At 53.0% G+C, this 21,711-nt stretch overlaps 1 protein-coding gene across 3 annotated transcripts in view; it reads right to left on the reverse strand.

Moving 5' to 3' along the window:
* Nucleotides 1–1,507: 1,507 nt before the first annotated feature.
* Nucleotides 1,508–21,711, reverse strand: part of GRAMD2A (GRAM domain containing 2A) — a 36,562-nt gene continuing 16,358 nt past the window's right edge. Inside the window, exons 1-13 of one of the 3 annotated variants that reach the window (XM_055536892.1) lie at nucleotides 14,572–14,661; nucleotides 13,205–13,269; nucleotides 8,392–8,475; nucleotides 7,490–7,547; nucleotides 7,061–7,136; nucleotides 5,892–5,995; nucleotides 5,196–5,294; nucleotides 4,998–5,069; nucleotides 4,410–4,472; nucleotides 3,287–3,431; nucleotides 2,952–3,051; nucleotides 1,961–2,065; nucleotides 1,508–1,706 (exon numbers count right to left, since the gene is read on the reverse strand). In XM_055536892.1, the coding sequence (XP_055392867.1) occupies nucleotides 1,703–1,706; nucleotides 1,961–2,065; nucleotides 2,952–3,051; nucleotides 3,287–3,431; nucleotides 4,410–4,472; nucleotides 4,998–5,069; nucleotides 5,196–5,294; nucleotides 5,892–5,995; nucleotides 7,061–7,136; nucleotides 7,490–7,547; nucleotides 8,392–8,475; nucleotides 13,205–13,269; nucleotides 14,572–14,598 (1,002 nt within the window). In that variant the 5' untranslated portion in view covers nucleotides 14,599–14,661 and the 3' untranslated portion in view covers nucleotides 1,508–1,702. Of the gene's footprint in view, nucleotides 1,707–1,960; nucleotides 2,066–2,951; nucleotides 3,052–3,286; nucleotides 3,432–4,409; nucleotides 4,473–4,997; nucleotides 5,070–5,195; nucleotides 5,295–5,891; nucleotides 5,996–7,060; nucleotides 7,137–7,489; nucleotides 7,548–8,391; nucleotides 8,476–8,672; nucleotides 8,936–13,204; nucleotides 13,270–14,571; nucleotides 14,662–21,711 lie in introns of those variants that run through there. The other 2 variants (XM_055536889.1, XM_055536890.1) reach the window with 2 other exon arrangements.

Genomic DNA, 21,711 nt, shown 5'->3' on the forward strand with positions numbered 1-21,711 from the left:
GCAAGTAGGATTATTTCCCTGAAAACAGGGAGCTGGTTCCTAAAATAGGACGGGCATGCATCCAGCGTGGCGCTGCAGGGAGAATGGAGCCGTGAGTTGTACCTGAGACATACATCTTGATTGAAAGTATCCCCCAAGGCCAGGCTCTGAGCCCGATCCTAGAGCCTGGGATGGAGAGACCTCCAGCCTGAGTTTAGGAAGTTATCACCTCCTGTCAGTCCCTCCAGTCTTCATCTGGGTTTGTCATAAACAGGACAGTCACACTCCACAGTAAATAATTTCCACCAGGATACCCGCACCCCCACCCCCACCAGTTAACTTCTCAGGTGTCTGAAGAGGGAAAAAGTGGCTATTTCTGACCCCACCCACCCATCATCAGTGACCTTCCCTGATACGTCTGGCCTCCTCACTAAGGCCTTTCCAGCACCTCCAAAGACACTGTCTTGGCAGATCGGAGTCCCAGGAGAGTTTTAAGGCACAGAAGTTTTGTAGCATTGAGGAGACATTGTCAGAGGAGGAGGAGTCTCTAAGGCAAAGCCACCATGTCCCTTCTTCCTGTCTTCTACCTCTCTTGCTTCCAAAGGTATCAGACCCCCCTGGCCTGGTCCCTGCAGTCACAGGCCCACCTTGGACACCTCCATTTTACTCATGGAGAACAGAGCCCAAGGTGTGGACGACCCTCCTGCATGGCCTGCAGGTGACATAGTGAGCTCTGCCCCGTGGTGGCCCAACACCATCAAGCCCATCAGGCTGCCATTGGCCACGCTCAAAATCCAGGCAGTGAAGCAGGGAGTACAAGGGGAGACCGCCAATCAAAGCACTACCCTTCCCATCCCCCACTTCTCACATGGGGCACCTTGGAAATGTTTGAGCACACCAGGGGAAGATTGAGTACCTGGTCTGTGACCACAGTGATCAAAAAAGCTCCGCTCCCTCTGTCTCACCAGGAAACAGCAACTGAGGACACAGAATGCTGGCCCTCTGTTCTCTCCACAGCCGCTGCCATTCTCCCCTGCTGCAAGTCGTGTGGTCCCAGATTGAGCCCGCCTCCTCAAGAGGGGCCAGAACGGAGCCTCTGCACAGACCATGAACACACCCCTGGCTAGAATCCTGGCCACAGACCTCCTCTCCTCATTCAGAGCTCACCTCACTGCCTCCAGTTTGCCCTGCATGGGCCCCTGGCCACCTGCAGAGAAACCCTTTGGGCCCCAGAACAGGAACTCTCGGGGGTCCAAGTGAGAGCACAATATGCTGGAAGAGAGTGGAGCCCACACTGCCAAGTTGGGCTCTGGCCGCTGTCCCACCACTGGCGTGGGCCATGTGCTTGATATCAAAGCATGGCCTTTGTCCCTTGCAGTGGTCCCAAATGCTCTACCTGTGTGTCAGAACTGTTTCCAAGGAGCAAGTTAAAAAAATTTTTTTTCATAAGTGGCTGCTAAAGCTTAGTGTACAGAACTCCTTGTCTATTTCCAGAAACTTGGCTTTCCATCTCAGTCCCAAAATTGCAGGAGTTTTGTAAACAGGTACTTCAGACCACTCATTTAAGGAGGAAGAAGAGCTCCGGGGAGGAGAAGGATTCTGCAATATTTTCTTTCTGACTCGGTCTCAACACAGCGGCAGCACAAACCAAGGGCATCGGTGGTGGTACCTTAGCACCCAGAGCATTCCTCTTGGAGGACTGGGGTCAAAGGCCAAGTGGCTGTTACCTGCACACAGGAGAGATGGCACACAGGTCAGACAAAGGGCCTAGAAGACAGACAAGTCAGTGGGTCCGCCCATGAGGGCAGGTCAAGGTGGGGTCTGTGTACCCTGCATACCCTGCCCAACCTCGCTGAGGGCCAACAAACCAGCTCAAGGGCAAGGCCAAGACCAACCAGACTAGCAAGGAGCCTGGCCATGGGTGTTGGCTCCTGTCCTTCACCCTCAATCCCAGAAGCATGAGAAAGAGAAGGGGCATCACCTGTGCCCAGGGACCGAGCCGCCCCAATTCAGGGAACATAACTGCTGTTCTAGCTGGGAGATGCGGAACGCCAGGTAGGATGAAGACATGACCAAGAAGCAGATCCTGGAGAAAAAGGGGTAGGGAGGAGGTGAGTCTCTCTTCTAGAAAGGGGGCATTTCTACAGGATCACCAAACATAGGAGTGGAACTAAGCTAGTTCCTGCAACTGGAGGAGTTGAAGAACCCTTTGCCTACAGCTTCATTCAGACCTGGGCCTCTTTCTTCCCAGAGGCCACAAGGGGGTCCTGAGACTTGTCCCCATGAAAGTGTCCCTGAAGCCCCACAGGAGTTCTGGGTCCTTCAGCAGAGCCCACTTTCCCTCTAACCAGCCACCTTGGTCCCACACCTGCCCTGTGAGGCCACTAAGATTACCCCCTCAGGTGGTAGCCCTTCCCCCAGGCAAATGCTGAGGTTGACAGTCAAAACCCTGCTAGCAGACCCAGAGGAAGGTGCCAAGGTAAGGCGAGGGAATCAGAGAGGCTGGCTAGCTGTTCATAAAATATCCCACCAAGCTCACTGCTCTACTAGCTCTTAGGCCAAGTGACAGACAAGCCTGGTGTCCCAGAAAACACCCCAGTGGTAGGCAGTGGGAAGGCCATGGCCCTCCCCTGGTCTAGCTGACAGGCCTCTCAGACTTTGCAGACCCCTCCCTCCCCAATCCTCTGCAACTTTTTCTTTCTTCAACAGTTTCAAATATTTCCCCTTCCCCACAGCCTTAACCCTAAATTACAAGTTTGAAGGAATGAAAACCGGAGATACTTTATCTTGCTCCGGAAGGGGCTGTTGCATGGCCACCCCCACCACCCAGGAGCTTACAGCTGACTCAGAACCTTCTCCCTCACTCTGGACACTGACTTCCCCACACACCAAAGCACCGGCTTTAAACACCCACACACCCAGGCAGATCGGGTCACGTCTGTCCTCCCACCCCCCACTCTCCAGTCACCTACAGCACAAAGAAGACCTTCAGGAGCGGGTAATCCCAGAGCTTGAGCTCCCGGTTGCTCGTGGGCCCCTCCTCCAGCTTCTCCTCCTCACAGTCAGAGATCTCTGCAAAAGGACAGCATTCGGCATCTTCCTAGGGCAGAAGACAAGTCCCCAGCCCACTGCCAACCCCTGTTCTCTGAAGCCACTTGAGCTCTCGGCTTTCCGTTATGGATTTACAGAAAGAAAGAAACTGCCCTCAGAAACCCTCCTAGCTGTGATGACCTCTTTGCACTGAAGTGGGAGGACAGAAAAGCTTGTTTTTGCAAGCAGGTGCCATGGACAAGCACGCTGAACTCACCAGACCCCAGAGGCTCCCTGGAGGGGAAGAAGCTGTCCGTGGATTCCATGGATGCCCGAGAGATACAAGGGATGCTATCTGGGAGAGACACGGACCTGGAGGTGGGGCACACTTTCCTCCACTTCATCTCGGGGATGAGGGCTTCCTGCAGAGAAGGCAGGAGACACTGTCTCACCTTGGCCTTTGAGATCTCAGTTGCCCTAAGGATCCACACTAGGTTTATCAAAGCCTTTCCAGATATTATCAGCATGGATGCCTAGCGAGCATGAAAGCAGATACCCGGAAGCAGGGGAGCCACAGCACAGCAATCACATTTCGCATCTGCTCCTTGCTGTGACCAGCCACTCTTCCAGGGGACGGCCTCTTTGAAGACTGCTAGTGTAGAACCAGGACATGAGGCAACCCAGGTGCGCGCTCAGATCAGCTGAGTCCAGGAGAGCTCGCGCTCTCTATCTTAGATGGAATAAGTCGTGCTTCCTGCTAATCTGGGCTCTGAGTACATCACTGCCCTTGGCAGGGGCACTTAAGGTCCCCATCAATAAAAATGGGAACATAGCCTTCCATCCCCTGCATGGCATTGTGCATATCACATGCTTGGCTAAACACTTAATAGTTACAGACAGAGACTTCAAAACACCCTGGAGTCCTTGCTACCCCCTCACCCCCACTCCTACCCTAGAAACTTTACTTACCCAGGATCCTGGGAGCGAAAGAAAGGGCCAGGACCTCGGCAAATTGACAATGAGCCTGCCTGTGTTCTAGAATGATAGCCTTCAGAGCTCTATCTCAGGGACACCTCCAGCCCCTTGAAGGCCCTTCTGACTCCACTAAAGGGAAGAGGATGGGTTGCTGGCCCTGTACCTACGAAGGTGTGGGGGTCCAACGTGGGCCATGTTCCAGGGGCTGGCCATGTGTTCTCCTCAGAATGTCAACATAATCTGCCCAGGACTCTGCACGGCATGGAGCATGGTGGGTCTTGGGGACACCCTGACACAGCATGCCACTGGCTCTTGAGCCTGGTGCCCCAGTTCTGCACTGTGGGCGCCCCACCAGGAGGCCCTGAAGTCTCAAAGCCATGGGCAATCTCAGGCCAGCATCTTCTGCTCCCAGCCTTAGTTCTCACCAGAGACTCGCACTCAGGTTCCTCTGGAAATTCTCTTACACACAGACTCTTCTTGCTTGAAGGCTGGGGACAGAAGGGAACAGGGGTTACCTGTCTATCATGGAACAGCCAAAGTCAGACGTGGGGAAGTACTAACACTCTCCAAGAGAGCTTCACCTCCAAATGAGCCCTTTGGGCCAGATGGAGTCTAAAGTGTTTGCAGGGAGGATCCCTAGTTAATCCTGAAGCAGAGGGCAAATCCAAGGGGATGTACTCCCCCACACTGCTGCCCTCCCCCTTCCTCAGCACAGGCCAGAGAGAGCTGAAGCGGCCTCATGCTCCCGTCCGTCTGCACCCAGGAAGCAAAAGTGAGGGCTGCACGTGGGACACGCAGGGGCCCGATGGCCTCAGAGAGACAAGCACACTAGCACAGACGCCCAGTCCAGGGACTGCCTCTGATTCGCTGAGCCTGAGCCGGTTACTCCCCTCTCTCTGCCTTGGTTCCCTGTGCCCAAAGGGTGGGCCGACCTCCCCCAACACCCACGTCCCAAGACCTCAGTCCAGGCCTGAGCAATCTCCTGGGCCCCAGCCCTGCCCCAGGCTCCATACCTGTAGGTGGGTGCAGACCCTTCTCAGCATGTCGTATACACTGTCCCGGGAGAGCAGCGACACAAAGACATACTGGAATATAGAAAACAGAAAGGCACGAGGTACATAAAGATGGGAGAGTGCCAGGGTCAGACTGTGGACTCCTGGGGCTGGGACAGGGAGACACACAAGGGCACGCTGGCCCAGAAACTTACTGACCTTCTGGCTGGTGTTGGTGGTGATGGCCAGGCCATTGGGAAGGAGCCGTGCCATCTTGTGTTTCTTGATCATCTGCACAGACACGACGGGAATGACCACCTGATGGGGGAAGAGGCAGGCTTCTCTCAGGACTCACCTCCAAGGACATGGTCCCTTTGCCTCCTGCTTAGGGCCCCAGCCACACCTGGCAGTGAGCCAAGCACGAACACCATGGACAAGTCTGGCCCATGGAGGAGAGTATCTGAACCTCTCACCACCTCATGCGGGCTCCCTTCCAGTTATCTCCCACCCCAAAGGCAGCACACTCCAATCTAGGCTCTTACTCCATCATCTACGAGGCAAAGATGGTTGCCCTGGTGAATCCCATACTCCAGTAAGAGTTCCCTGAGCCACCACCTGGCCACTTAATGGCCCCGAAAGTGTGACATCCCATTCGATTTGTGAAGGCATTTAGGAGGTACCCCATAAGCAGAGTACCTCGGCAGTGAACTCTTCAGGCTGCTCAGGCCAGATGTGGAGTCTCAATCGAGGCCCTGTTTGGAAGGGGTGGGGCTACTGCCCTGACGCCGGGTAGAATGCCTCGCAGTGAGAGGCCTCACCAAGTGCCAGAGTACAGAGGGACAGGTCTGACTTGAGGTGTGCCCACAGGGCGGGGGCTTCTCCTCCCTGGGCTGAGGCCTTACCACTTATTACTACCTTGATATCCTTGCCAAAGAGGCTGGCATGGAAGCAGAGCCAGTTGGGGGAGATGTAGAGCCGGCCCTGGAGAAGCAGGTCCCTCTGGAGGGCACAGGAGCACACTGGGAAGTCACACGAATGAGACTGCCGTGAGCAAGGCCCGGCCAGGAGCCCCAGGGCCTGGGTCCTCCCACCCAGAGGAGTCCAGAGTCCAACCTCGGGAACTGAACTCCTCAGTCCCCTCCCCAATCCCAGGCCCCAATCACCCATTCCCTCAGCACCCTTGTATCCTTTCCTGAGAATCCTGACCACCCCTAATGGTCAAGAATGGATGTGAGAGTTGGACTGTGAAGAAAGCTGAGCACCAAAGAATTGATGATTTTGAACTGTGGTGTTGGAGAAGACTCTTGAGAGTCCCTTGGACTGCAAGGAGATCCAACCAGTCCATCCTAAAGGAGACCAGTCCTGGGTGTTCATTGGAGGGACTGATGTTGATGTTGAAACTCCAATACTTTGGCCACCTGATGCAAAGAGCTGACTCATTTGAAAAGACCCTAATGCTGGGAAGGATTGGGGGCAGGAGGAGAAGGGGACAATAGAGGATGAGATGGTTGGATGGCATCACCAACTCAATGAACATGGGTTTGGGAGAGTTGGTGATGGACAGGGAGGCCTGGCGTGCTGTGGTTCATGGGGTCGCAAAGAGTCGGACACGACTGAGTGACTGAACTGAACTACTCTACCTGCCCCTCCAGACTGCTAGATCCTTCCTCTTCCTCGACCCATGTCCCAAAAGATCTGCCAGGTTTCTGCACTGTCCCCCAACCTGGATGTTCACCCCCATAGGCAGAACCTCTTGCCCTGCTCTTCCCTGGAGAGAGGGCCTTGTTTGTGCAAATGCTCCGACACACTCCCTGAGAGGTCTGAGCAGGAAAGAATAGTCACTGATAAAAGCAGAACAGAAATGAGATTTGGAAGCCCTGACATTCAAGAAAACTTTCACAATTCAACTCCATGTCTCAAATCAGCCCAATCTTCTCACACTTCTGAAGAAAAAAAAGACTAACCACTTCAAAGGGCAGCCAGTTCCCATGGCTGAACTTGTGCCTGGAGGTTCTGGGGGGAGAGGCCCTGGGCTTTGGGCACTGCAGGATGGCCTGTCCTGCCATCCCAGGGAGGCAGCTCACCTTTGAGAACCACCTCCTCCAAGGGAATGTCCTTAAACAGCTTGTGGTACTGCTGGTTGTATTTACTCAGTAGCATCTGGAAAACACAGGAGCTGGGTCTGAGAAGTCCCGGGAGATCATACCACTGGAGGACCCTGCTCCAGCCACCAGGAAATGAGGCCACAGGGCATGGGGGACCTACAGGGTCTTAGCCGTAAAGCAGCAGGTGAGCAGCCAGTGGGTGAGGAGGGCTGAGTTCTGAGCACAGCTTGTGTCCTGGTGACACGGGGTCTTAACAGGCAGCCCCTGACGGGAAGGGCACACAACACCCACCCAGGAGGGGACATCCACCAGGTTTCCTGTGGCCACAGAGTCAACAGCCACCAAAGTCAGGCAGCCTAGGACCCCCTCCCCCAGCAGGTAGTAAGAAGTTGGCCTCCACACACTTACCCCTTCTTGTCTGCACTTCTTCACATCTTCACCCTTCAAGCCTTCTGGCCAGTACAGGCTGCAAAGGAGACAGACCATTGCAGGGGCAAGGAACCTCGAATCCTACCCCCCCGCCAACATGCATCCTTGGTGCCAGTGCTGCCCTGGCCTCAAGCCACCAGCTTGGGGCAGAGATTGGAGACCAGGGCTTGTCGCCAGGGGCCACAGCAAAGTGGTGAGCACAGCAAGCACAGAGCTCGCCCTGGGCAGGGACACTCATGCTACAGGGAGGGGTCAGCTGTGCGCAGCCACCCCGCAGCCCCAGAAGGTATAGGCAACCTGAGCCTCACCTCCCAGAGATGCTTAGAGCCGACCACCCCTGGGGTCAAAAACCCGCTCCTGTTTCTCTGCCCAAGGGACAAGCTGAGGAGCAGGCCCAGGATGAATGAGCAGGAGGCCAGAGATGGAGCTCAGTATGGGGAGTGGGTGGGGTGGAGGTGTCAGACTCACAGCTCTGGGGCCTGGCCATGGGCCATGATGGAGGAGGCAGGACTGCCCTCCTTGCAGCCGCCTCCCTGGGCCTGCAGCTCTGCAGTGGGGAGCTGGGCAGACTAGCCTGACCTGACGGAGGCTACCAAAGCTGGCAGAGGTGGAGTGGGGGGTGGTTTGCTGAAACGCAAACCTTTGCCCTGTCCAGGTTGGCCTGAGGACAGGTGGGCAGAGAGGAGGATGGTAACCCGAGAAGCCTAGACTCTGCTAGGTCCCAGCGCCCTGGGCTAGGCCTGGGAGTGGGAGGAAGAGGCCCCGGGCAGCCTTTGCCCAAACTGACCCCATGACGCAGCCTTAAGGCCCCCTTTCTTACAGGTCACCTCCCAAGGGCTGCCCACCTCCAATCGGACGTATGTCTGGGAAATGGGCCTCACCTGGTGTCTTGGGCTCTCTGGACCCCGCCTAGCTTCTCCGTGCTCTTCTTCAGAGAAGCCGTCTTCCCATGCATCTGTTGGTTGCTGAGGAGAAACGGGCCCTCATCAGGAAGGCAGGGTCTCTGGGGATACCCTTCCTGGCCAGCTCCACCGTGTCCAGGCCAGAAGCCTCTGCTCCCCATCCAATGCTGGCCCTGCTATTCCAGGGGAGGCTGGAGATGTCACAGTCTAGAGGCAGCTCCCCAGGCAGGGGTTCGGAGCAGCTGAGAGAGGAGTCTCACTGGCCTTCCTGGAAGCCTGAAGTCCAGTTTATGCCTGGGTCGGAAGGAGAATCAGCCTCCCATGGAGCTGCCAGCCCCACTCTTAAGAAGGCAGCTGGAAGGGAGGACCCTGAGACTTGCTCACGCCTGAAAGCAAAAGTTTCAGAGCGCCCAGACAGTATTACCATAAACATCCCAGCTTCTGGGAAAGGACTCTGAGCACTGGAGGCCTTATCAAGGCTGAGCAGGTGATGCGGCACAGATGTGTGTGTGAACAACAGCCCACAGGTGAGTGTGGGCTGGGGGGGCGGGGCTGCCCCACACCAGGAAGTGGCCTTAACACCTTCACACCGTCAGGGTAGCTCAGCCCTGAGAGCCAAACCATCTCAAAAATGTCCCACAGAGAGGGCCCGGCAGGGGGGAGACACCTCTCCCCAGGCAGGTGGAGGTCCCCAAAGGCTTTGCAGTTCATGCCTCCAATAAACAGCTCCAAAGCCTAGAGTTCACCCTTTCCTCCTCCTCCAGAGCAGAAATACTAGGAATCAATAAAGCCTGAGTAGGCAAACCAGCTGAGTGAGCCCAGGGGTGATGGGAAGAGAGGGTGACCAAGGCAGGGCAATGTGGTGGCCGTGAATAGGTAACAGGGTCTTGTGCACTGGTCTCTCATCAGGTAAGGAGCTGGAACCTGCAGATCCCAGCACTCCATCCTTCTCAGCTGTGTAACCAGATAATGTCAAAGTTTTCTTCAAGAACAGAGTTATCTCAGGATGGGAAACACGTGTATACCTGTGGCGGATTCATGTTGATATATGGCAAAAACCAATACAATATTGTAAAGTTAAAAAATAAAATTTAAAAAAAGAACAGAGTTATCGCCTCAGCCGAGATCTGCCAAGACCCTTCAAGGTTATTAACCTGACTGCCTCCCACCCTACCATTGTAGAGATAGGAAACTGAGAAACCCGCCAAGGGGCAGGCTGTACCGGTGTCACACGGCAAGGAACAAGACGATCTCACCCACCAAATGGGCCCAACCATGTGGGCTGGTGACCTCTGTCCTCAACCTTATGGAGAATTTTGGTGCACGTATCATGTATTTCCTAATCTTGCAAAGTGACAGGTTGTGCCACTGATTTGACCCCTTGACTCCTAAAGCTAGGGCTTCCTAGGTGGCTCGGCAGTAAAGAATCTGCCCACAATGCAGGAGACTCAGGAGACATGGGTTCATCCCTGGACTGGGAAGACCCCCTGGAAGAGGAAACAGCAACCCATTCCAGTATTCTTGTCTGGAAAATCCCATGGACAGAGGATCCTCGTGGGCTACAGCCCATGGGGTTGCAAAGAGGCGGACATGACTGAGGGTGCATGTGTGCTCCTAGAGTTAACTTCTGGATTTATTTGGGTCCATCACTACACATTTCACAGAGACTCCCCCCAAAACCTTCAGCTTTTAAAGCTTATTATAGAAAATACAAGAAATATAAAATATATAAAGTATGATGATCAATAATAACCCATAAGGGACTTCCCTGGTGGTCCAGTGGTTAAGAATCTGCCTTCCAATGCAAGGGATACCAGTTGGATCCCTGGTCAGGGAACTAAGATCCCACATGCAGAAGGGAAACTAAGCCTGCGTGCCACAATGAAAGACCCCAAATGCCATAACTGAGACCTGACACAGCCAAAAATACATAAATAAAAACGGTTCTTAAAAATCACCCATAAGAAAGAAATTCCCAGGAATTCCCTGGTGGTCCAGTGGTTAGGACTCTGCACTTTCACTTTGGAGGGGGAACTAAGATCCTACACACTACAGGGCAGGGCCAAAAATAAAAAAAGTTCTCCCCCAAGTCACACAAAGAAAATATTTATTCATAAATATATAATTTGTGTAAGTGGGATTATATATCACATAACTTGTATGCCCTGGTTTTGTGGCTTAACATGATTTCATGAGACATTCCCCATGTCACTATTTGTTCCTTGGATAGATTCTCAGAAGTAAAATTAGTGGATGGAGAATGAGCATCTCTTAGGATCTTTTAGACCCAGTTCCAAAATGCCTTCCGGATGCTATACGGATGGGGAGCACGGCCTTCAGCACTATATGAGGGTGCCCACTGCCCTACATCCAGGCCCTACACTGGCTGTGATCTTTTTCTCACCTTGCAAAATTGATAAATAAACATATATTGTTTTCATTTCTATTTCTGCTTACTGATAGGGTCAACATTTTTTGCCAAATACATTTTGACCACTGGGATTTCATCTGTGAAGTATCTATAAGTGTCTTCATGTCTTTCTTATTGATTTGTCTACCTTCTTTGTTGAGAAGATTCATCCTTTGTTTATCATTTTTGCAAATATTTCCCCTATTTGCCTTTTAGTTCTGTCTGTGGTATTGCTCCTATATTTGTGTTTAATGTTTGTGTGGCAGATTCCAGCCCTCTCTTTCATCTCTTTTCCTTTCTTGCTTTGAGTGCTTCGATAGGAGAGGCCCCCGAGGCAAGTGAGCACAAGTCGAACAAGCCTTCATGAGCTTGAACCCTGCAGCCCAGAAACCCTCTGGGCCTCCAGGGAAGAGAAGAAAGGTGTGGGCTCCACTCTAAGGAACACATTCCGGCCCAGACAACCAAAGGTAAAACAGAACTCCAAGAGGAAGGAGGAGGAGCTGGGCCATGGTTTCAGAGGCAGGAAGCCTGTTACTCAGGTACTAGAAAGTGTGATTGAAGTTGCCAGGGCTGCAGGAGCTCAGATGACACACAGAGTCAAAGTTACAGCCAGATTCCCAGAGAAAAGGAAGCTGAGCCTCACCAACTGGGTGGGACTGCAATCCTGCTTGGCTTCCTCACCTAACCCTGCATGGATACTCAATCCTTTGCATGGATTGTAGTAAACCTAACTCATCCTTAGGTTCAAAGACCTCAGGAAGGGGCGCCTGCCTTGGGCCCTTCCCCAGCCTAATGATGAGCCCTGCTGCGGGCTCGCACTGCCCCGAACCTCAGGCTCCTCTCAGACACCTGTGGGTGAGCTCTAACTGCCCATCTCCAGGCGCTCCAGGACACTTCCGCCGTCATCCAGGCGCTCCAGGACACTTCCGCCATCACTGCAGTCTCTGAGCCTAGGGCAACACCAGCGTGCAGCTCACATTTGTGACATGTGTAGACAGTGTAAGCGAGATCAAAAACAGAAGCTGGAAGATAGAAGGGCCATGAGAATAACAAAAGAAGGCTGCTGTGATTCCCGCAGCATCTCCATGAAGAAAACGGGAATGGAAAGAGGGGCATCCCTGGTGGTTCAGGGGTTAAGACCACGCTCCCGATGCAGGGCGCACGCTCCTGATGCAGGGCGCACGCTCCTGATGCAGGGCGCGTGGACTCCATCCCTGGTCAGGGAACTAAGATGCCACGTGCTTACAGTGGACCAACATTTACTATAGTGCCGCCAAAACTTTTTTAAAAAGAAAATAACAGAAAGAAAACAGGGGAAAACATCTCAAATATGTTTAAACTAAAAGTAACCTCTTTTCACGGAGAAGGCAATGGCACCCCACTCCAGTACTTTTGCCTGGAAAATCCCATGGATGGAGGAGCCTGGTAGGCTGCAGTCCATGGGGTCACTGAGGGTCGGACTCGACTGAGCAACTTCACTTTCACTTTTCACCTTCATGCATTGGAGAAGGAAATGGCAACCCACTCCAGTGTTCTTGCCTGGAGAATCCCAGGGACGGGGGAGCCTGGTGGGCTGCCGTCTATGGGGTCGCACAGAGTCGGACACAACTGAAGCGACTTAGCAGTAGCAACCTCTTTTCATGTGATGACCATGGTAGTCAAAAGCCAATCCTTCATATCCATCGATTAAAAACAGCTCCTCCTGGTCATCCTGATAATGCTGTTGATTCAGAGACCATGGATATGGCAGAATTGCACTGGTTTCAAAATCATCTTCAAATCAGACTCTCTACTAATTCATCTTCTTTCCCATAGTATTTGTTTAGATGAGTAGAAATAAAGAGACGGGAGCATAGTCCAGTGAAAAGCTAGGTCTGGGGCAATGGTCATCAAGCATTCACCAACATAAAAAAAAAGAAAAAGAAAATAAATATATATAGAGAGAGAAAAAGGACAAGGGGAAAAAAAAAGAATCTAAAAAGAAAAAAGAATTCACCAACAGGACCAGTCAGGCAGGGTTCATGCAAGGAGCAACAGGGCTCTGATCCAGAGGAAAGAGACAGCAAGAGCAGGAAGCTGGAGAGTGGGGGGCCAGCCTGAGTCCCCCGACCTTGCTGGCGGCCTCTGTTCCCATAGAGAATTACTCCACCAAGTCGCTCTTGCTCTCTGGGCTGTGAACGACACCTCCTGCCTGGGCAACCCCATCCCACCTCCACATGCAGACTGTGGAATTAATATCAGGGGTCTTCAAATCCATATCTATTTTTTCAACCAGAGCTACAAAATACATCATTACTGTCTTAAGGAGGGTGGAGCGGGGAAGGCTCAGTATTTTGGACATTAAAGCGGGTTATAGGGACTTGTCCAGTGGTTAAGAATCACCTTCCAATGCAGGAGACGTGGGTTGGATCCTTGGTCAGGGAACTAAGAGCCCACATGCCACGCAGCTAAAAAAAAAAAAAAAAATTACCAGACATCTGAGGGAAACAGCTAGAATAAAAGTTTGAGAATAAAACAAACCAAAAAAAAAAAAAAACCACACACACACACACACAAAGCAAAGGGAGTTGCAAAGGCTTGGAAATTCCTCAGATGAGGCCCTCTCACTCTGCTGAGCCCGATGGGAAAGCAAGATGCTGATCTGGGGGATACAGCTGTGCTTGCCCCACCCTTGGGCCTCACGCCCGAAAAACTCAGGCTACCTGCCCATCCCTTCCACAAATACTTGCTGAGCTTATCACCCCATGAGCCTGGTATGAACCTGCCCAGCCCAAGAGAGCTTCTGAGAAGGAGGGTACAGGCGGCTAGCACTCAGAGATGTCGGGAAAGGAGCCAGTCCCCTCAGGAAAGGGGAGACACAGAGAGGAGGTTAAGAGAGGGAGAGAGAGGCAGTGCAAAGGGGAGCCGGAGATGCAGAGCCTCGCCACTTCCCATAGGCCCCAGGGACAAAGTCTCAAGGGACACCACACACACACACACACACACACACACACACACACACACACACACTCTCTCACTCTCTCTCTCTCTCTCTCTCTGCTCCCCTAGACTCAAAATACCTGACTCTCCAATCCAAATCCCTAACGGTAACACCTCATCTCTCCTGAGCGGCAGAGCCTGCCATCTAGACGGATCCATCAAAGTGAATTCAGTATCATGTCCCCAAATCTGCTTCCCCTTGAAAGGCCTCATCCTCCACATTCCCCAAGCCAGAGTATTCAACTCACCCCACACCCCATCAACCCCCAGAACCCCGAGAGCCACGATGCCATACACTGTCCCCACTCCTGCTGCACCAGGCAAGCCAAGGCCACCATCATCTCTCTCCTGGATGCTGGCATTAGCTTCCTAAAGACACCGCCCCCTGCCCTGCCCTGCACACCTGGCCCTCTCCCACATCCACACTGCCAACAGAGCCATCTGCAGCCCAGATCTGAGCCTGCCAACCACCCCCCACCCCGCCTCCTGACTTTCCTCCTGGAGTTCCTGCTTGCCTCCTCAGCTGGCCTTCCTGCTTCCTTTCCAGCCTCACCCATGCAACTCAGTGGAGCCCCTTCACCCTGCATGTTGGCTCTTCCTGGGATTCCTTGCCATGCTTATCTACCTGGAGAATTCCCCAATCATCCTTCTAGGTTCAGCTCAGCTATCACCTCCTCTGTGAAGCCTTCCCAGCTTTCCCCCAGCAGAGCCGGGCATCCTTCCTCTGTGGTCCCTTGCCCCTTTTTTCACGCTGCTGCTCCTGCACTTACCACCCCAGTGCTTGTCTGTTTAGACATCTGAGCTCCGCCAGGCGTGTGTCTTCTACATCTCTGTACCCCCAGCACACAGTAGGCACCCAATGTTTGCTAAAGGAATGAGTATGAAGGAGAGACCAAAAAAGAGACATGTTGACACTTGAAGACAGAGAAGGGGAGAAAAAAAAGCCAGACAGTAAGTGTGAAGGAGGGACTTGCCCTGTGATCCAGTGGCTAAGACTCTGAGCTCACAATGCAGGGGGCCCAAGTTTGATCCCTGGTCGGGGAACTAGATCCTGCATGCCTCAACTAAGACCCGGTGCAGCCAAATAAATAAGTAAATGATTTTTTATAAAAAGAGTGAAGGAGGTCCAGAGAATGATGGGTGCCCAGCAGTAAGGGGAGGGGTGGTGGACAGGAGCAGATGGGGGTCACCCACAGATGGGCCCTTCCAGGAGCCCCAGCCTGTGGAGCAGGCAGACAGCCCAGCCCAGCAGCACCAGGCACTCAGTCTGTGCTGGCTGAATAATCAAAAAGGAGCTCAGGTGGGAGGCAGAAACCATACAGAAGAGGATAAAGTGGCTCAGACAGCATGGGACGGGGTATGTGGGGGAAAGCACAGGCTGGGCCACTCCTGCCCTCACAGTAGCGCTCACTGGCAACACCCGCTTGGCTTACCCAGCCCCCCGCCCACAACCTCCCCCCAGGGCTCCTCAAGCCTCAGGCGGCAGCAGTGCCCGTGGCTGATGCTGAAGTGGAAAACTTGGCCAGGCCTGACAGTGTGAACCAGCTAGGACTCCGTGGTCACAGGAGGGCCCCCTGGGCATCTCCTCCCCCAGGGTGGGTGTCCACACACTCTCCCGAGTTGTGTCCTAGTGGCCATCTGAGATGCTAGAGCATCCTGTGGGTCCTGTCAGCTCTTCCTAAGGCCAAGCACAGCTCCACTCTCTCCTGCAAGCAGCCAGGATGCTGGGCCCCGGTTGGTCCAAGGAGAGACCTCTTCCAAACAGAAAACACAGCAGCAGCCCCTGAGAATGCAAAGCCACAGACTACGGAAAAAGCCACTGAGGGACAGATACATCCTGGAAGGAACATCAGCCACTGGGGCTCCATGGCCTAGACCTTAGGGCACCTCCAAACTCCCCCAGCTCTACCTCTCAACACACAGCTCACCACTTACTTCACAGAGAAAAGAGACCATTCTGTTAACTCTGTTGGGGACACACTAGAATTACCTCTAGAGCTTTTTGAAAAACCATCCAAACAAAAGTGATGCCTGAGCCCTGTTCTCAGACCAATTAAATCAGAATCTCTGGGGATAGCATTTAGGTAACTACACATTTTTAACTTGTTACTGATATTTCATTTACATATTAAAGAGTGCACATAAGTGTACAGTGCAATGTATTTTGCCAATGGACCAAACCTGAAAATCTGCCCCCACAAAGCCCCTCCTGCTTCTTCCAGTCCTATCGCCCCTACCCCCCACCTTGGGTCAGTGATAAACACCAGCCTGATTCCAGCAGCACGGATTGTCTCTGCTTCTTCAGGGACTTTCTATGGATGGAATCATATGGTACATGTTCTTCTTCTACTCGGCAACACACTTGTGAGATTCATCCACAGTGCTGCGTGTGGTTGCAAACTGTGCATTTTTACCAATCTTTAGAATTCCAGTATATGGACAGATTGCAATTGATTGATTAATTTTACCGTTGAAGGGCATGTTGCTGTTGAGTTTTCAGTTTTGCCTATTACAAAACCCTTGCTACAAACATTCCAGCACCTGTCTGGCAGACACAGTATTCATTCCTACAGATAAACACTTAGGATTGGAATTGCCGGGTCATGAGTTTCAACTTCAGACTTTTAAAAGCTCTCAGGTGATTCTAAACCCCTCCTTTCTTTGTGGTTCAGAGGGAGACGTGGACTTCCTGGTCTCCATCGCTGATCCTCCTGCCTGGGCTCTGGACCTGGGGCCCTGACCCTCCTGTGCCTCCACCTGGCCCTCCAGAGTTCCAGGAACATCCTTGGCAAGACAGGGAATCACACTGTTAATAGAGATTTCTTTCATCTGTGAAAGTCGCAGAGTTCATTTACTGAGTTGTGCCAAGGAAGTAAGACTTGCCTTCCCACGTGTCAGAGCCAGCCTGAACTACACTGTGCCCTTCCCAAGAGCCTCCCTAGCTTTCTCTTGGGGCCACTGTCCCCACATACCGCCCCAAAACTGGCTAACAAGACCTCTCTCCAAGAGAAACTGGAATCATGTGGACAGAGTCAGGCTCATCAACTGAGCTCAGAGTCAGGTTCAATCAAAACACTAAAACCGGAAGACGAAAGGCAATGTCCCTTTGCAAAAAATCACTCTTTTATTTCTTACACAGAAGCTGCACCGCACTTATTTTCTAATAATTTTCCTATGTCCATATGCAAGACAATAACAGCTTCACCCTTTCCACCCAAAAGAAAAGGTAAGACTTCCCTGGTAGTCCAGTAGCTAAAACTCCACGCTCCCAACACAGGGGGGCCTGGGTTTGATCCCTGGTCAGGGAACCAGATTCCATATGCCACAACTAAGACCCAAGGCAGCTAAGTAAATAAAAGTTTTTTTTAAAGGCAGGGGGAGAGAATCCCATAACTGAACTCCACACTGAATGTAAGGGATGGGGCTCTGAGTTGGGGGCCACATGCTGGGTGCCAATCCATCTGTCCTGCTCAGCAACCCTGGCAAAGGGTGTGGCAGGCGCGAAGCCTAGTCACAAATCCTCCTTCCAGGAGCTTTCCGAGAACCCCTGGGCCAGGAATATGCTGAGTTTCCCTTTACAGCCTTCAGCTGTTTCGAAATAATGGGAGACATGGAGGATCAAAGACCCGGCTTCCCAACACTGCCGTTTGTACAGAGGACCCTGGCCGAGGCCAACAGAACCACAGGTGTGCTCCAGACCTGAGCAAAGCCACCTGCAAGCCGACCAGCAGCCTCTTCAGAGTGAAAAACTGAGCTGGCCCGTCAGGTTCTCTTTCTGATGAATCCAAACTGGGAGATACGGGAGGTGGAGGTGGGCAGCCAGAGGCAGTGAGCCGACAGGAGGGAGCGGCATGTGTGCTTGGCCAGAGTCACTGGGTGCACTGGAGACTGGGTCTAGACTGAGGAAGAGAGTAGACAGAGAAGCAGGTGGAGCCGTCCCTGGTAACCCCTTCCCTGGTGGTCCAGTGGCTAAGACTCTGCCCTTACAATGCAGGGGACCCGGGTTCCATCCCTGGTCAGGGAACTAAAATTCCACAACGTGCCACAACTAAGTTCAATGCTAAGACCTAGTGCAGCCAAGTAAATATCTTTTTAAAAGAGAGAAAGAAGCAGGTGGGCCGTGGGCCAAGCGCTCCATCTGGGAGACAGCAAAGAGGGTCTGTTCCCCTCGCCTGCTCCTTAACTTTCAATTCTCCTTCCAGAGCCCAGGCCCTTGCAGCCAAGACCAAAATCCCCTACACCTGGTTTGCCCAGACCACACATGAGGACAGATATATGATGTCCTTTAAGACATAAAAGACAGGGGGTTCAGGATGGGGAACACATGTACACCCATGGCGGATTCATGTTGATGTATGGCAAAACCAATACAATATTGTAAAGTAATTAGCCTCCAATTAAAATAAATAAATTTATAGTAAAAAATAAACTAAAAAAAAGAAATAATTGCCTAGTGTCACCCCACTATTTACCAAAAAAAATAAAATAAAATTTTAAAAAGTTAAAAAAAAAAAGACACAATGGGGGCAGGTGGTACAACTTGTACTTCACCCACGGGTGAAGGAGGGAAGCTCAGCTGGGCTCACTGGCAGCGGGTCAGGACTCCATAGAGGTCTGATACTCACAGCTGGGGGTACCATACTCGCAATGAGCCTTCAGGACCAGGAGAGGGAAGAGAGCTCTGAGGAAGGTTCAGATCAAGTCTGGCCCTGTTAACAAGGGAGCCCTCAGGAAGGAGGAGGTGAAGGAATCTGGCTCATGATTTCCCCTAATCAGTCCAACTCTAGTCACACAACGGAGATGAATCATCCCCATTACACAGATAAGGAAACTGAGACCCAGAGAGGTAAAGCTCCTTGCTCTTGACCACATAACTGGAGAGTAGTGTAGATGGAATTCAAACTTCAGTCTGGCTGAAAAGTGCACACACTGCTTGGAGGGGCTTGGGGGCCCCAAATTCTGTCCTTTCTTCGAGTTTTTCCTGCTGCAGGGCCAGGCCCCCACTCTCCCCATAGGGCCAGTAGAGGGGTCTCGGGGAGGCAGAGAGTGACTCTGTTGAGCTGAGATGACCAGGCAGGAGCCCCACTCCTAAGTAGGGTTCCTTAGATAAGACCCGTCCACCAGATTTTATTTTCCTGACTCCAAGAACCAAACAAACTGGGAGAGCTAGTTGCTCAGGAGATGTGGGCTGGCCCCGCCCACTTGGGGCAACTGGATTCAGCCTGAACAAGGACCCCTTTGAGCTCTGGTGCTAACGAGAACTCCTACCTCCCCGGATCTCAGAAACCCTGGGTCCTCCCATTGAGTGGGAGCTGGGAGGGCCGAGAGCTAGGCTGGTCCCAACTTCTTTCATTAGTCAAGCTGTTTGGTGGACTGGACCAGCCCTGGTTAAAGGGCCCCACAGCTTTTCCCTGCCCCCTGACCTCCCGCCCAGGATGGCCCTGCTCCTCATGGGGACAAAGTGCTCAGGCTGACTCCTCCTCGCCTCTGGGAGCGATGCTAATGAGCCACCGCTCCCAGCCCTGTCAGGGCCCCCACTCACCTAAGCTGCTCCTGCCCCAGGTGGAAACGCCCTCGCTGCCATCCCTCAGCACCTCTCCCCCTGAAGCCTGGCCAGCCTGTGCCTCCAGGAACGCAGACCACTCCCTCCTTGTGCCCACTCCCTGCGTCTGCTCAGAGAGCTCCTTGCCGCCTTGCCTGTTGCTGTGGCTTGTCTCCCCTCCTCCTGTCTTACCCCAGGGCCTGGCACAACTCCAGGCATACAGTAAGTGCTCAATAACTGTTGACTGAATACACAAATGCTTCCTGTAGGAAACTCCTCTGTGTAGTTTCTTTAGCATCAGTGGGGGCTTGGGATGCAAACCTAAGAATCTGGAGTGAGGGCAACCGCTCAAGTTTGCCTCTGGCTCCCTCCCCGCTGACCCCCAGGCCCCTCCTCTGAGTCTGCTTCCTCCTCTGTAAAGAGAGGAGAATCCCCTCTCTCTGCAGATGGTCAGGGTTCCTGTGAGGATCTGAGAGAGGTCATGGCCCAGCCTTGGTCAAGGGGCAGGTTCTCCCAGCCTTGCCCACTGAGCCTCCTACCCCTGCCTGCACCCTGCGCCACCTGCCTCGTCCCACCTTGTGCCCTGAAGGAGGCCTAGAGTTGAGTGCCCCATGGGAAGCAGACATGGAGGCACCACCAGCACCCCCACTCTGCCCACAAAGCTCCATACGTGTCCTATGTGACTGAATCTTTTTCCTGGGGACAGCAGCTGTTGAAAGGCCCTCTTCACACCTGGGGCAGCACTCACGAACAGTCTCCCACCCCCTTAAGCTCAGAGGTGCTCCCAGAGCTCAGACCCAGCCATACTCAGGATCCCGTCCTCTCTTCTCCCCCTACCAGAGGTCTGAGACCAACAATTGGCCCCCTTCCTGGCCAGAGCGCAAAGACTTGCAGACTGTGAACAGTCACCAGGGAGACTGCTGGACAAACGGCCGAAACCTGGAATCTTCGCTCTGGGAGACATCCAGGATTTCCTACAAAGCCCAGGCTATGATGGAGCAGGGAGCTGGTCCTGCAGAGTGACCTGCCTGTCGCTGGCCCCGTCCCATTGTGCCCACTGCTGGAGCAGAATCAGGGTGAGCTGGCACCCCTGGACCTGGTCACAGACCACTTTTTCTTGGCAGGCCACTTGGGGCCTGGCTGTTTCCAGACTAGAAGCTGGTCATTCAGGTCTAAACACAGACTTGCATTCATTAAGAAACAGAGCACTCCTGTGCTCCTGGGGGCCACCTTCCGCTGGGCCTGCTAGGCGGAGGGCCCACAGACACCCTCAGATGCTCCAGGCTGCCAGGAGGGGTGGCTGCTCCCGGGACAAGTCAACTCTGTCCATCCATGGATCCCACGCGGTGCACTCTGGGACACCCATCTCAGAATTGCGCTAGCTTTGGGAACCCACTCGGCTCTTCTCAGAGCACTGGGGGTCTTGAGAGGTCTCAGGGTCCCAAAAGACCCCAGGCATGGGGACAAGAAGACAGGGAGGCAGGCCTGAAAGAACCTCTCACAGCCCTGGGGAAGCCACTGTCTCCTTCTGAGCCTCAGTTACTCCTCAGCAAAGGGGCAAGAAAGTCTCCAGCCAGGAGAGAAAGCAAATGTTGTCTGAGGGAACAACAAAGCTGAGCCCAGGACTGGGTGAGCAGAAGCTGGCCACTGGCTCTCTGTGGTCAGAAGAACGCCGACCCCAGGAGAGGCTGGCAACATCATAGCCCTCAAAGGCTGCCGGCCGCTCTGCCTCCCTCCTCTAAACTCCAATTGAATGCCTGGACTCACTTAGCTCTGTGTAAGTGCTGTGTGTACGAAAAGGCATGAGGCAAACTACTATCCCCAAAAGGCTTGGTGGGAGAGGCAGACGTGAAACAAATATTTATAGAGATCAATACATAATTATAACTGTGTAATGTGTACTATGAAGGCAAAGCACAGTGTCTGAGATCACCTCATCAAGAGCCCTGAATCAACTGCAGAGAGAGGGGAGGACTTCCCTGAAGACACAGCAGCAGCACTTGCCCTGATGGCAATGCCAGTCAGTCCAAGGGGCTGGCAGGGGAGAGGAGGGTTGGAGGGTACTGGGGAGGGGTCATTGTAGAGCAGGGGTTCCCTACCTCTGGGATCTGATGATGATCCGAGGCAGAGCTGATGTAATAATAATAGAAATAAAGTGCGCAGTAACTATAATGTGCTTGAATCATCTTGAAACCACCCATCCCCCCCACCCATCTGTGGAAAAATTGTCTTCCATGAAGCTGGTCCCTGGTGCCAAAAAGGTTGGAGACCACTGTTTAGAGGGTTTCTGATGTGCAAAAGCCCTGAGGCCAGACGTATATAGCACCTAGGAGAAACATAAACAGAGCCTTTGTGTCTGGAAGGTAGA

The sequence above is a fragment of the Bubalus kerabau genome, chromosome 10 (assembly GCF_029407905.1).
Source record: "Bubalus kerabau isolate K-KA32 ecotype Philippines breed swamp buffalo chromosome 10, PCC_UOA_SB_1v2, whole genome shotgun sequence".
NCBI lineage: Eukaryota > Metazoa > Chordata > Mammalia > Artiodactyla > Bovidae > Bubalus > Bubalus kerabau.